This window comes from Mixophyes fleayi, chromosome 1 (assembly GCF_038048845.1).
Source record: "Mixophyes fleayi isolate aMixFle1 chromosome 1, aMixFle1.hap1, whole genome shotgun sequence".
NCBI lineage: Eukaryota > Metazoa > Chordata > Amphibia > Anura > Limnodynastidae > Mixophyes > Mixophyes fleayi.
The window spans coordinates 276,410,122-276,426,372 of record NC_134402.1 but is presented as its reverse complement, the minus strand read 5'-3'; the positions used below and the strand labels follow the sequence as shown (position 1 = coordinate 276,426,372).

At 36.7% G+C, this 16,251-nt stretch overlaps 1 protein-coding gene across 2 annotated transcripts; it reads right to left on the bottom strand.

Moving 5' to 3' along the window:
* Nucleotides 1–49: 49 nt before the first annotated feature.
* Nucleotides 50–15,825, bottom strand: TRMT10B (tRNA methyltransferase 10B). 2 transcript variants are annotated; one of them, XM_075210908.1, is made up of 9 exons: nucleotides 15,726–15,825; nucleotides 14,616–14,821; nucleotides 8,382–8,493; nucleotides 6,355–6,482; nucleotides 3,821–3,973; nucleotides 3,461–3,539; nucleotides 2,713–2,780; nucleotides 1,623–1,746; nucleotides 50–263 (listed from the first exon to the last, which is right to left on the bottom strand). In XM_075210908.1, exons 2-9 carry the CDS (start codon nucleotides 14,802–14,804, stop codon nucleotides 154–156), a joined length of 963 nt encoding a protein of 320 aa, XP_075067009.1. In that variant the 5' UTR covers nucleotides 14,805–14,821; nucleotides 15,726–15,825; the 3' UTR covers nucleotides 50–153. The 2 variants fall into 2 exon arrangements, with proteins under 2 accessions (XP_075067009.1, XP_075067008.1); XM_075210907.1 differs by lacking the exon at nucleotides 1,623–1,746.
* Nucleotides 15,826–16,251: the final 426 nt, after the last annotated feature.

The window sequence follows — 16,251 nt, the reverse complement described above, 5'->3', positions numbered from 1 at the left end:
TATAACTTCAAACTGCAAATCAATCATTGGTGTTTTTCAGAAAATCAAATCATGGTAAAATAATTTATTTTCAAAATGTTTTCTAGAAATAACTTAATATACTTAAAACAGAAGAGTGGTTGTAAAATGAAAACTATTTGAATGGATTTTTTTTCACCATGTAATCTCATTACGTAGAACAAAGCCTTTTCCTTGTGAAACTCCAGCTTTCAATGCTTCTGGCCAGTTCCGTGTTTCATGGTAAGTGCGTAACACATCAAACACTGAAGTAGGGGAAAAAAAACGACTTAGTTTTAAAATACTCAAATTAGCTTAAGCCATATTCTCAGCTTATAAAAGAAATCATGAACAAAAACAAAGACTAAATTTTAAACAAAATACCTTAACCTCATTTATTTGAAATTTATGTAAAGAGATCGAGGCTCTACAAAAGCCTTGCACCATAGTCCCACTATGTGATATTTCTTTCCCACAGAAGCACATTGTGGACTTCTGTCATTTTTAACTTGAAAACATTTGCGATTCATGTTATTAAAGAGACATTACATTTAACTGGGATCCACTTCTTCCTCAAAATAGCTTACAGAAGTCCTTCTGGGTGATAGGTTTCCCATTTAACTTACCATTTAAATGGATTCCACAGTATTTTCAAATTATTGCCAGAATCTCCGTGGAGATTCCTACCGTAATTGTCAGCAATGTGCGCAGTGCAATACCCGCTCGCCACTGAATCTCCCCCTAAGCATATATTTTAAATGTGTCACTGTGTTTTTCTAATAAGAGATTAATGTATAAAGATAAGTTTTCTATGTTTCTAATAAATCTGCTTGCAAAGCTGACCATTTATTGTTAGGTTTGCATTTTCTTCACTATGATCCCTTTGATCTCCTCACTCAGATTTTCTCCCAAACTAACTGATTAGCAATAAGCCTCTTCCAACAGAATAATGTGGCAAAGGATAATTGTGACATTATTGGAGGCAGATTCGGAAAGCACTGTCTAGCTCAAGCTACCTAGGCTATATGTACAACGTTCAGCAAGTTACATATAATATGAATAAGTACTGTATTAAGAGTGCCAGCACAAGCTTGGGTCTTGTAGAAATGAGTGGATAGGGCAGTAAACCAAAGTTGCCTGGTGTATGACTTTTCCTAGAAGTCCCTTCTCATTTTGATGAGGATTTACATATTCACAAAAAGATATTGACCAAGTCATTCATTAAGCTATGATTAGCCATAAAAATAAATGAGGCACAAGGAGGCCAATAAATCTACCAGACCATTTGCTGGTGGGCCCCTGTCCTAAATGAGTCCTTTCTAGCATGTATGAAACAAGAAAAACTAAGAATACTTTATTGCCCTCTAGTCTTAAAGACCATTAAGCACTAATTCTATATTGTACAGTAGTATGTATTAAAGGTATATTGATGCGCTACATAAAATTATAAATTGTACCCTGCAAAGGGTACAAAATCCCTTGTAAGTGGACTTACTGGTGTGCCCTGCATAACAAAGCTCAACATTATGAATCTATACAGATTTGCTGGTGTCTCTTTAATATGTATATTTCCTTAGGTAATAACTTTTTTTGATTCCGAGTAAACAATAAAAGAGAAAACTCACCTTGGTTGATAGCCAGTATCTCAGAGTGAAAGTTTTTCACATTGATGTTCTTGACCATATATTCTTTTATTGGCAGGCGAGCAGTTTGTAGACCATTCGCTTTAGCTTTGTGATATGTTACTTTCTAAACAATTAAGAGTTATACCCTGTTAAACGAAGATAATTTACATTGCAAAACAGACACAAGCTTTAAAAACCAAGACATTTTCGAATATATAATAAACATTTTAAAAAAAAAAATCACCACATCGCTACCCATTAGTCACCTTATCAATTATCCACAATGGAAGAGACAGGGTGCTTTTAATAAAAACAGGTTTCCGCTACAAAAAAAAAAAATCCCTGCACAAAATCCACTCCCTTCCTAATAGTATTACGTTCATGGGGATTCCATTTGTTTGATTTAGCAAGTATTCACCCCAAACAGCAGAAGCTTTAAGATTTTCAATTAGAAGCGTGGTGTTGGATCTTTTATGATATGGAGAGCCGAGCGGCACAGAAAGAAAGTCAGAGATCCCAAATATGTGCCAGGAATGTGCTACTATTGGCAAGAGCTGGGATCAAGTACAGTGTTTATTTAAATTGGAAAACACCTTTAATACAGTATAAAACATATTACTACATTGAAAACAGTAAATATATAGTATTCTATTCAAGGCATATTAAGAAGCTACATGATTATCTCCTTTACACAATAATAGAAGAGTGGTAAAATTATGTTTATTTTATGCCACACACTGTCTTAAGCATTAAAATTCCTCCCAGTATGGTTCCAGGTTTTCTGCCTTGTAAGCAGCTTATTATGTTTTTGACACACTACACCCTGGCCACACTCGAGCCCTAAAAATAATTATGGATCCCTTATAGTATCGATAGCTGTCCTCTACCCAATACTGTAGAAAGAAATGCAATAAGATTTTTAATGTGACATTTTAAAGAGACATTTGCCTTCATTAGGAAAACACTATGGTTTCCTTTGTCATTTAAATGTATGTTATAAATCAATGAAAAGAACCCATTGATAACATCAAGAGCAGTTATTTCAAAGGTAATGTGCTGCACTGTGCATTATTTTAAGAAATATACAGACCTTCTGAACACTTTCATCCACCAGGCCTCCAAGAACATACACTTTATGTGGGTCAATGTCTTCAAGAACTTATAACGAAAAGATAGAATGCAAATCATATTATATTTTTTAATAACTCACCAAACATTGAATAATGAGAAAGCACCACAATTGAAATTAACAGAGTAATACTACCCAATACAAAAAAAAACAAAAAATTATGGCTAGGAAGACAATTTTACTTTGCAGCATATATGCTTCCCTAAAATTACATAGACACAAGAAACCTGTTGTGACAATTTTGACCAACATTTTTTTCCTCACAATTTTTTTTTCATTGTTAAACCAGACAGCGCTGGTTCCAGTATTTACAAAATGTGTTTTTTTTCCTGTTTTTTTGGACAAAGTATACTGCAATTCATAATTCAGTAAGTGCTTTCCACTGATGTCTTATTACATATTAGAAAGAATGGATATAAATTATCAATTGAGAACCACCTTATTATAAGAAAATGACAAACTACAGCCAAACTCTGGAAACTTTATGGACTTATTGTCTGGTGCTAGAAATATTTCAATGAGAACTATAATGCACACAATATAATTTATAAAATACTATTGGAGACTGATTCAAATAGCAGCACATGTTTAACATGTCATAAATAAGCCATAATTTAAAGTTAATATTTAGATAAGTATGTTAGTAAATAATACAGATTTTAATAACAATAAAAGATGTCTAATGGATTTAGAAATCTTTCGTGCTTACCATGGTCAGAATCAGGAGTTAGATAAATTATGTTTTCAGACGGAAATAGATTAAGAAAGCCATTTTCTGTTGACTCAACCTGAAGAAAATACATAACACATGTTTTACCACATTTGATAAAATAGCTATATGGTTAGCCTAAAATTAACAAATCTTTGGAAGTAAGCAGAACAAAGTCACACAGATCCCCCTATATAAATAGTTTATAATAATATTGTAAGACTAACTTAAAAATATTTATCACTGTTGACATAGCTTGTATAAAAATGGAACATTCCATGAAGGGCACTGAAAGTAAATTATAACATATCCCTTAGTGTCTAACTAAAACATTATTATAAATCAAGGAAATAAACTTACAAGATAATGGACAAATCCGTCATTCATTCGCACACATTCATCATATAATAGACTGTTTTCTACAAAACCTGTCAGGTAAAGCCAGAACGGTTTTGCAGCTTTCTTGTTTGATCCATAAAGTCTTCTGATTTGAGCAGCTAGACGACTTGTTTCCTAAAAGATCAAGAAATAAAATAGAACTTGATTAAAATGTATGTTTGTACAAGGCTGAAACTGAATACGAATACAATGCAACACATTACATTTGACCTCTGTGCCTACAGAATACAAAATATTTAGGAGCTAAATATACAAATTATAAATAATTATAAAAAATAAATAATCAGCTGCTGGTTCCAATTTGCCAGTTACGTTAAACACATCAATAGAAACATGCAATATTTTAGAAAAACACTAATATTACCATCTAGCAGTAATAAGTAACATTCAATATGGCAGAACCACAAAGAGGAATGGCTTTAACCAAAATTTATTTTATTAAAATATTAAAAGCAACAACTTCTGGCTCATATATATCCTGGATCTCACAATGTTCTTAAAGTCAATAACCCATCCACTACTCGCTCATCAATTAATGCTGACTGCTCATATTAGGCAGTTATTACCTTTCAGATGAGAGGTGGAGAGCAAGAATTATGCATTTTCTGACACGCATACTGATGTTTCCCAACACCGATGGCTACTCAAAATCAATGCCTAACTATGAGCTCGATCTCCAGTAAAGTGCAATTTCAGCATGACAAACAAACTGAACTCTCCTGCTGTGGTCACAGTGCAGATATTAACTAAAAGCCAACTGGGGGACTAATCTTCCAAATAATATCCTTCAGATTTTAATAGCAGAAGTTTCATCTCTATTAGACTTTATCAAAGCTTACTCTCACCACAGACTTCATGGTTTTTATACATTTTAAATTGAAGTACTCCTCCTTTCATTAATCAACTAGAAGCTGCGATTTACTGTATACCAAAGTAAAACACTGTTACAAGTATTAAAAGTGTGTGTACCTTGCAACGATGAACAATTTTCATTCCAAAGCAGATTGTATCGTTGAACGAGATTTTTAAACTGAACTAAAAGTCTTGTTCAACCATAGAACGATGTCATTCCAATTCTGCAGTGTGTATGCACTCACGACTGTCTTTGTCCTCAATCGTGTAAGGCCATGTTCTCTATACCTGGAATACCCCTAACCTCTTTTAACCTAGTCTTGCCCACAGCTGTGGTAGGGAATGTGTTACGGCCTGTACAGTCTGGCTCATATAGCGGAGCAGTGTGTCCTTACGGTAGACCAGTGGTTTCCTATATGCACCATGTAGTTAATAGCTTATTCAGTAAGCCTGACCTGTGATCAATGATCCGGGCTGCGCATTGGAAGCAGAGCAGCCGAGAACCACGCACCCTCTAAGCAGCCAGTTGAGATTGAGTCATCAATCTCAACTGGACCAGCAGCAGCAGTAACAGGGAAACGTGGGGAGCAGCAGGGGGATGGAGAAGGGTGTCCCTGCTCATCCTCTGCACAATGACTGACAGGAGAGCAGGAGACCTCTCTGCTGATCATCAACCCTACGAGTGGAAGTTCTTGACAGGAGGTAAGAGGAAGATTGGGGGGGGTGGGGGGCTATCCGGTTACATATACTTGATAGTGTAAGTGTCCCACCTTTGCTTTTTTTTGTGCAAGAGAAGGGAATATTGAGAAGATTTTCTTAATAGGGTGCACACAGGAATTCCCATAACATTACTGCTTTGAATGGTCCATACCTCATTGTGGAGCAGACAAATGTTCTTATAATACTTTTCCTGTGAGACAATTGAAAACATCTCTACTTAGCTGCGCCCTCTGTCACCCAATAGGTTAAAACTGGGAGCTGGTCTCTCTGCATGGAGTGCGCTCAATCTGTAAGATCTCAGTGGGTCCAGTACTCGCTAACAGCGGTGAGTATAAGCAGTCCCATTCACTTACTGAGAGTTATTATCCCAGCATATCTACTGCTGTCTCAGGTCTGATGTGGAGAATAGAGTAGCAAAACAAACATGTAATTTAGCTGGACTACCTTCCTGGATGAATCCTCTGAGCTGCAGGCGATGGTTATAACAGATGAAGAGCACAGATCTGAAGGTAATTGTGTACAACGTGTATAGTGTGTAAACATGAATCGGCATGCTGATTGAGACTTTTTATTTTCCTGTCGGTAAAATCACTAAAACTATCGCATTGTTAGAATTTTCCTGTAGTGTGTACCCAGCCTTAGAGTCAAATATTACAGACATTGTGACATGATCAATGAAGCTTTTATACATTTCTAATCAGGTTCATTGTATTTACCATTCAAATTAAATCCTATTTAGCAACATGACTCTGAATACAGTATGCTTATTTATTTCATATACATTGGATTTTCTGAATCGAAACTCGGTGCAGGAGGGGAGCAATATTAGAAATTATTATATGCACCAAAAAAAAAAAAAAAAAACGAAAAAAAGACAAAACAATGTTGCAACAGTAACACCTTATATAAAAAAAGGATATTACCTTCTTGCTCATGTGATCAGTCATACTCAAATCAATGCAAAGTCGTGGTCCAGAATCCTTTGCTTCCAAAAGACGCTCTTTAGTCAAAGCTTTTAAAAACCTTTTGCTGTGCTGCTGTTGGCTGGTGCCTGGTGAAAAAATGGTATTAATTACCAGTGCAAGATCATTCACCAAAATAACAGTTATGGAAACGCATTTCTGGTGGATTGTTAAATGAAAAAAGGAGCTAGTGAGCCCTCAGATCTTTGACAACCAGGTGCTTTGTTATATGTGTCCCAGAGCTCCTAAATCTTCACATTGAAGCAAGAATACACATATACTTTCCGAAAAGTTGTCATCGGGACAAGTACCAGTGTAATCATAACCGGCTAAATGGTGTATGTGTGTAAATATATATATACATACATACATACATACATACATACACACACACACACACACACACACACACACAAGTTAACCCGTGCATGATACTCATGCATTCTAGTCAAATCAAGCTACTTAAGGTGTTAAAAAGGTTCTTGTCATGCATTTGGGCCTAGCCCAGGCCTCCTCAGGGGGAAGAGCGTTACTTCTCGACGCAAGCGCACTTTTTTAACGTGGTTTTGTCCACATGTCACCACCTCATCATCTTACTCCATCACCTCATCCTTCATCTTCATCGCCACATCCTTCATCAAGCTACTTAAGGTGTTAAAAACTCCCCACTGTCACCCCCGGCAACCACTCCCAACTGTCACTTCTCCTTCAAGAAATATATAGGTCAGTGTATAACTCTGCCCAGCAGGTGGCGCTGCAGCTTGTTGTTTTTTTTTTCACACACGCCACTAGGCATTTATATAGTAGAGATAGATATATATATATATATATCTCAAAAATGTGCACACATGCGTCCACATATACATGTATGCATATCATATGTCTGGAGAGACTGAATGGGGGGCAGCAAGCGTAGGCCAGGTACAGTAAGACATTGTTCATTTAATTGAGAATCAATTGAGCTCTCCAGCTGATAGTATTTTATTCATTAGTGATGCAGCTATATTACATCAAGTTGCAGCCGTCTATTCACATTCTCACTTAATTGACATTTCCATTTGAACTAATGCAGAAAATAAGATTCCCATTTGTTTTTTAAAGGGAAAAACATATTTGCATTTAATTAAATATGTTTTAAATTACATTCTATATGGGAGATGTGACTTCAAAAGACATTGTCAAGTGAACATGACACGTCATTATATTGTATACAAATAGGGTAATGTGATTTTAGCACTTGCTACGAACTCTGCCAAGTACACATACTCCAACATACGTCTGTAGCAAATGCTTCTTTTTTTGAAGACTACGCATCTTGAGATGTGCCCAACTCAGCGTATGCATGTAAAGCATCCAAGGTGTATGATTTCTTACAAATTACAAATGTTTGTGTGTGTGTGTGTGTGGCCTAATGAAAGAACGTATGACGCTACTGAGTGAGCCATAAGGTCACTGAGGGTGTGGCTATGCCCAGAAAGGTCCAAAACATATGACAGACACTACGTTTGCCCATAGGATAACAAAACTATTTCTGGCCTATGCACTCCCCTGTGCTAGACACAAATAAGCAGAACAGAAAATTAGAGATTAGGCCCCGTCATAAACCACCTGATACAGACTCTGTTGCTTGACATATATCTGAAAACTGATGAACAAGTAACTGCAAAAAAAAGTACTCCCAGAAGGTGCTGTAAGACAGGTGTTACTAAACATCATCCTTCGGTTTTAAGTGTTCCTGGAACATCTTATATTGTAAAATCAATCGGGAAGGTCAACTTAACCTGTTTCAATATGCGAATGAATGCGATCAGGCAATAATGTCATCCACTTGCTGTACAGACAATAGGTGATCATTTTGCATTTAATAAAACAATATTACAAAAGCAGCTTTGCTTTGTTATTGAAATTAGAAATGTAATAAACCATATACAAGAACACGGTCTGCACAACGTAATTCCATTGTTTAAAGACGACATAAAGCGCATTACCTGTATCATCCCCACACGGCTTTGCTTTTCTTCTCTCCTTTTCCTGTTTTCTTTTACTTTTTTTGGCTGCAACAATTTTTTCCCAATGTCTCCGTTTCCTCAAAACATTCCTCTATGGGGGAAAAACAAAACAGTAAATAATTTAAAGTTACAATGTGTATTTGCTAAACATCTACATGTAGATCAAAGTGCTGACACATACTCATTGCAGAAACATCTTTCGATTGCAATATGTTTTTACACCTTTGCTCCATTTCAAAGTAATAGTATTGTGTGACAAATACAAAATATATCAGAAGCAGGGGATGATTAGAGGTCCCTCCCACCCGGATTCATTAAGGAACATAAATGCCAATATGTGCCATATTTTGCATAAAAATTGTTCTACACTTGCCCAGACTAACCATATGCAAGTAAATGCAGAAAGGTTGAATTCAGGTTCGTGCGCAAAGTACCCTTACTACAGCCTACAATATCATGGGCGGAACAGGGAGGGTCTGGGCGTATGCACGTTGCCAATGTACAGTAAGGGCGTGACAAGCTCAAGCAAACGCAGCAACATCAGATGCTTTTGGCATCTCGAAAGGTAGCGTTTTTCATTCGTATCACTTGCACCAGCTAGTCATAGTGATGTCTGTAGCGTATGCAAGCTAGAACATGTGGTTGCAATCGGAAGCAAAAAGTGCATTTTAACTACAGTAGACATTCATAACATAATAATAATAAAATTATTTTAATTGAATAGCTTTTTCCTTGTGTGTTCTTTGGGGACTTTATATTGCACATATGTATTGGATGTATCCTGCAGCGTATTGTCTGTTAGAGCAAAGTGGACCTAGACCCATATTCACCAACAGATGCATCTTTACATCCGCTCCTTATTGAATATGCACAATATGTTTGTTTTGCGTGCCTTAATGACTCAGGCCCTATAAATGTTAATATTCCAGGGTGGAATTCTGTATTTCAGGGTAGGCTTAATAATAAAAAAAAAAAAATGTTCAGCTAACTTGTGATCACGAATACACTTAGGCTGACACTAGAACCTTTGAAGCCACTTCTGCGCATCCATTGCCAGAGGGCCGTCACTGGGATTGAAGAAATATAATGTTTTTAACTTGTTTTCTTTTATGATAAATAATCTGCTACCAGATTCAGTTTACTGAGAAAAGTGTTAATACCTCGCACTAGGTCAGTGGTTCCCAAACTTTTGCAGTTCGCGGCACCCTTAGAGTCTCCAAATTTTTTGAAGGCACCCCTCCAAAATAATTATTGAGCAGTCCTGTTTTAGAAGTAGTTGGGTCAAAAAATTGTACTAAATATTTAGGTCAGGACAGAAATACTTATTTAGTTGTATGCAAAAATGCCCCCTCTGCATCCAGACACTCTGCCCTCAGGCACTCTGCATCCAGACACACTGCCCCCTCTGCCCTCTGTCACGCTGTCCCCCCTCCTCTGCCCTCTCACGCTGTGTCCCCCTCCACTGCCCCTCTCACGCTGTGTCCCCCTCCACTGTCCCTCTCACGCTGTGTCCCCCAACACTGCCCCTCTCACGCTGTCACTCTCACTCTGCCCCTCTCACGCTGTCACACTCACTCTGCCCCGCTGTCACCCTCCGCTGCCACGATCCCTGTCACTCCTCTGCCACGAGCCAGACATCGAACAAAAAAAAAACAAAAAACACATAAACTTACCAATCCGCCGGGCCCCCCGGGGAGAGGAGGCTGCTGGGTCCCGGTGCCCGGCGGATTGGTAAGTTTATGTGTTTTGTTTTTTTTTTCTATGTCTGGCCCGCGGCACCCCAGTGACAGCGCCGCGGCACCCCTGGGAGCCTCGGCGCACACTTTGGGAACCGCCGCACTAGGTAATCACCACCCAGTTAATATAATTCACAACACAGCGAGGCAGGGCAGTTGATCTGCCATTTTAAAATTATTTTTGTTATTTTGATCACTTTATTTTTATTTTCTTTCTATTTTGCTATTAGTGAAACTAAGGTACCATATAAGGGTCAACATTAAACAAATTTTAAATGATATAATAAAATGTAGGTTTTAATATAAATCTACAAATCACCGAGTGCCCTCATATTACATGTTTTCTTCTCTTGTATTTTTGCTCTCTGTTCAGATCAGATTCAGTTTACCCAAGAGATTAATAATGATGTTTTCTGCACGGACAAATATCTGGTCTGTAAGGGCTGATAATTGATGTCCAAGAGTATACTCTTGTATGTTCAATTAAGTTTCGATTGTCTGAAAAAATACACATCTCTGTTGATTAGTTACTGCTGCCTTTAAAGTCTCCCAAAAATCTTGACGCTTCCACTGGATCAAGGAATACTTTTTCTGAGAGTTTTCCCATTGCCCCTGGAATTAAAACTGAGCAAGATGCATCCCCAATCTTGTCAGACATGTATCCAAAGTGAATACAATGTAATTTGGGATGACCCAAGAAATACTCCTTTGAAAGGAGATTAGGGACTTCTACCAGTCTAGGGCACATTTACATATTCCCAATATGATCAGTGTCTAGCAGAGAAATGGATCAATTAGTGAACGAGCCCCAAGTGGAATTGAGCCAATTTTACCACTGATAGGCATGTTGTAATGAGAACCAACGTGGTTTGCCTGATTGTAGACCCTTTTTTCCACTGAAATATAGAAATCTTCACCATCAGGTCTGGAAGATTGGATGTCAGGTTGACAGTATCCAGCAGCATGCCTAAAATACTATTTAATCTCACAAAGGTGACTCATCTGACTTGTTTTGATTTATGCACCAGTCTAAAAAAAATTAAAACACATCTGTCACCTGTTGGCACAAGACCTTCTTGTTTGGTGTTAAGAAGCCCTCTAAATAAGGGATAATCAGGTGAATGTTACAAAGATAATGAGGAATTCTGGGGTTATAGGGGGGAATTCAATTGACTGCGAGATATTTTTTAACACCGCGTTGTCATGTTAACGCTTTTTTTTATCGTTTTTGAGCGTGTTAACTTTACCATTTTTAACGCTCAGTTTTTTTTTCATGAAACAGTCCTCTCGCGCTCCAGTAGAAGGTCTATTGAAAGAATAGGGTGGTTGAGAGGCCGCCGCATTAAAAGCTATTCAATTGTTTTTTAACGCGGTGCGTTAAACAGGCCAATATGCTGTTTTATCTCACACCTCTTTGGGGTGTGCTAAAAATAAAAAAACTATGAAAACTATTTGAAAATCATGTAATAATGAAAAAAATAAAAGAAACTATGTTTATCAGTAATGCATAACAATAAAAAGTTGATTTTCTTGTGAAAAAATAATGGAAAACCCCCCCCCAAAAAAAAATCAAAAAAAATCAAAAAAAAATCACTAATTAAATATATTTATGTATGTTTTTGGTACAAATATGTATGTACTAATGTGTTCCGACATGGTATAGATGATTCTATAGTAAAAAATAGTGAAATAAAAAAATATGCTAAAGAAAATACTGTAATGTAGATATTATCAAATAAATAGGTTGTGTAATGCAATCCAATGTATGCCAATCCTTTTTTTTGTGTTATACATGACTGCGTTAAACACTCCCCTAAAAACTTGCAAACACCAATCATTAATGCGCGGGTGCAGCGTTCCCTCTTTTTCAATTGAATTGCACGAGTTCTAACGCTGCATTAACTAAAAACAGTCTCTATAGCAGTAAAAAAACGCGTGATTTTTTTTTTTTTACGCTGCGAAAAACCCCCCCGAAAAAAACCCCCAACTCGTGGTCAATTGAATACCCCACATAGTCTCTGTTTGTCCATATGCAGACTCACAGAGAATTAAAGCAGTGTCAAACCCTCACGATCTTTGTAACATTATCAATATACATGTCATGGAGGTGGGGGGGGAGGGGTCCCTCTGAACTAGGGTTATCAGCAGCAGTCTGGGTATAATTCTCATATGGCTGAGCACTTTTCCCACCCTTGTTTTAATATAATCAGATGAAAATAGAATACAGCTGCTGATGCTTCAAGAGATTCCCAATTGCATATTTGCTTGAGAAGACAGGTCTGGAAAGGAGTACTTCAAAATCAATCTGATCTTAATCCACTGGTTGAATCTGATCTTCTTCCAGTTTGATTGGAATTAAAGATAAGGGAAATACTGTGGCTGGAAATGTGATGGTCTGACATAGGTATATGTGATGATTGAGCCATCACAATCAGATTTACCATGAGCCATAAGTGCACATTATATTTGAATACTCAATAATATGATTGAGATAGATTTCTGTTGATTTTAAGTTATTTGCAGTCACAATTATCACATATTCCCTCTTTTTAAATATGTTGCTATTTATTTGGGGATAGTAGGCACATTTTAATTGAATGTAAAGATAAAGTACAAATTTTAACATTCTGACAGACTTAAGAGTACCCCAAATGGGAATACTTTTTATTTTTTTGATCTGCCACCTTCTCAAGAATCCAATTCAGGCCTAAAAAGATATTCACCCTTTAAATTGAATACCACAGAGCCTTGCTTTAGGCGAGGATTCTCCGGACCATGGTTTTCAGCTAGATAACCCTCCTGCCTGACTTTGTAAACTATGCTAAGCATACCAATTCAAAGAGGCATCCACAACTACTTTTTATGTAAAGGAAGAGAAGTAATGTTTTGTTCTTTGGCTGTCATTTTTTTTTTTTTTTTTTTTTAAATGTAGACAAATCCTCAGGCTTCCTGTGACAGACAATATTAGTCTTTACAAAAAACGTTTCCCAAGTCCCCTTTAAAGCTGACTGTGCTTTACTGCGCATGGGACATTTAAGTAATCAAAGAGAACAAATTATTCTTTATTTTGAGTCTTAAACCAGAGGAACATCAATTCTGGAAAAAAAGAAAAATCCTAAAGTTTAGCGTCCATCTCTTCAAAAGGGTATAGTCTCTCCAATGCTTCTGACACAGATTGCGTTTTTCATTCTTGCTTTATCAAGTTATACCCAGTCTCATACAGATAAAATATACTCCTCTGATATTCCAGGCCTCAAAACATTTGATCTTGTAACGGGTCTGTGATGCTTAACGTCTACATCCATTAATATATATCCTCTGTAGAAAAATGAAATCTATTCACTTTCTGTTCTAATGATGAAGAGATATTATCTTTTTCATCCTCTGAATCTTGATTCTGACAAGTGGGCCCTTGTCCTGCTTCCAATGACTAAGGTGTGGCAGGTTAGGATACATAAGAACACATTTCATTCATCTATACTACTAGCTCTTTCATTGCTGCTGTAGTCTCCTCTTTTACCACCTGATAGCAAAGATTCCTCTTATAAGAACCAAGAGGGCTTTTGTCCACATATGACATATTTCTTCCATAAGTCTGTAGGCAGCTTTAGTTTGAGGATTAATAATAGTCTCCCTAATAAATGTATTCATATTTATATGATAAAGAACAATGGGAAAAAAGAAAAATAAAGAATGTGGAGATGTTAATAACATTAGCTCATCCTCTGACCAAAACAGGCTTCATAGCAGGGAGCACTTCTTTGATCTGCCGAATCAGTGCCAAGTGGTTCATCATCGCTTGTGTCCATAATAAGGAACCTATGAATCACGGATGTTTTAAATAGCATTTCCCTTACCTGTGCCCAGGAGACCGCAGATCCAGGGCACCAAAATGCAAATCTCCCACAGATAAGAATAAGCTTGCCTGTCATCGTGAGCGTAGACATCGGGTGACTACTTTGCTGAAGTACATTAAACTACTACTACTACCCCCTTGCTGGGGGGTTTTGTACCAAATTTGCATGCACAAGGAAATGATTTATATCTGACTGAATAAATTGAAAGTGTATCTTTATTCTACTACCCGGTTACTGGGACTATTTTTAGCTGCTGAATTACATTTGAATTTGCACTATTGACGTGCTCCAACACGTTAAAATTCTGCATGGTAATCAGTGAACAAGTTCCTTGTATTTTCTGTGATTTTTCATTTGATTGCAGCCATCACAAAACTTGTTTCTACAGTAAGACAGATGTTTCAATGTGATTGGACAGAGACAAATCTAAGTGTGCATGCGCACAAGAATAGTTTGTCCCATAAAGCTTAATTTTAGTAACTAAATATGCTGGTGGTCTTGTGGAAAAATAGACTGAAATCTTAGGAGTGGAAAAAATTAAGCAGATAATTTTCAACAACAGCTATATGAATATGAAATATAGTTATGAATATATACCATAAAAAAAAAAAAAAGCTTACCGAACACCAGGCATCTTTTTCTTGAGAGACTGATCTGTCATTGTCCACATCAATATGAATGAATGGGAACTGTTTCAGTAAAGCATTCTCATCTTCATGAATCTCATCTCTATCCCAGTCTTCAAATTCTATTTTATTCATATGACTTAATGTCTCACTGCAAATTTTATCTTCAGCACATTGCATCATATCTGTATCCGTTGGCCCTTTTACACACACACAAGACAGTTATTGTATGACTGAGCTAATACAATTAAAAAATACATACATTACAAGCAATGTGTGCTACTTTTGCATTAATATACTTGTTTCCAGACAAAGTAATTCACCATTTCCATGCTACCACAAATATACTGTACAAAGCAGTACTGAACAAATCTAATGAGCTGAGTAGACACTGGTGATTATGACATTTAGTTCCAAATCCTTCCAACACAATGGGCAGGTCCAGCTTTAGAATATGACATGTTATTGCACAACTTTAATGATAAATAAATAAATTTACCACCTCTTTACCCAGTTTGCTTATTACTTTACTGTGTTTGTCCCCAATTGTAAAGTGCTACAGACTATGTTGGCGCTATATAAATATATGATGATTTACATTTTTTAATTACCCTTTATATATTAAAAGCATACCATTTTCATTGTTCATTCTAAAGTAAAATAAATTACAGGCATTGCACTAGAACAACAAAATGCCGTTATATTTAAGGGACTATCATCATCATAAGTGCATGCCTCTTAAAATAATGAAGGCTATTTCTGCTCCAAAGTAGGTTTATGCTATAGTTCTCCAGCTATAGTAAAACTACAAAGTGTCAGCCTACCTTACCAGCATATTCTAGTTAGCATGCTGGCCTATTTGTCTTACACACAGGTTATCTAAAGAAACATAGTTGTTATACAAATTTCAGAGAGGCTGGCATCTTATTAAAATCAAACTTCTCTCCAAAGACTCACTTACCATCTGCAAACCAAATCATACAGTTGACCTTAATCAAACCGTATATATAATCACACCATCTAGAATTGTGTGCCATGACCAGGAACCGATCCGTTAATGACTGTTTTACTACTCAACATGTATATATCGCGACATATACTTACAACTCTATCCTTCGTGACCTCAACTCCAGGCAGATAGATTTCAATCAGAAAATTCTGCATGGGTTCACACTAGGAGGAAGTCGCGCTCCGTGATGTCATCACTAAGCGCAAATAACTGGATTACAGATGTGCAAGCAGCCATCTTTGTTACTGGAAAATATTTTTCGGAAGTGTTATACGCTATAATGATTGAAAATGAATATGGGTGTTCTTTACAAAAGTCTGCGATCAATTAACTTGTAAGGCTGTAATGTAAACAGCTGGAGGAAGCTGCATTTTAACTCGCGTACCCATAGGTACAAATTGTGGTGGAGTAATTACCAAAAATTATGTATGTCCCTACAATTTATTCGGTTAAGTTGTATATTGCAAAATATACTTTTATTTTATTATGATAAATGACTATATTTCACAACATTGAAATACAGCTCGTGGATACAGATGCATCTCTTAACTATGCTATCATCGCGGAGCATTTCCTCAGTATACTAACATCATTAGGGTTTGTTTTTTTTTCGCATTGTAA

What these genes read in the sequence shown, in the direction of transcription:
- TRMT10B (XM_075210908.1), bottom strand. Translation starts at nt 14,804, where the DNA reads ATGATGCAATGTGCTGAAGATAAAATTTGCAGTGAGACATTAAGTCAT. An exon ending in ACGGATTTGTCCATTATCTT is followed by an intron (nt 3,540 to 3,820) that starts GTAAGTTTATTT and finishes TATTTTCTTCAG; the next exon opens with GTTGAGTCAACAGAAAATGG. An exon ending in GATACTGGCTATCAACCAAG is followed by an intron (nt 264 to 1,622) that starts GTGAGTTTTCTC and finishes CCCCTACTTCAG; the next exon opens with TGTTTGATGTGTTACGCACT.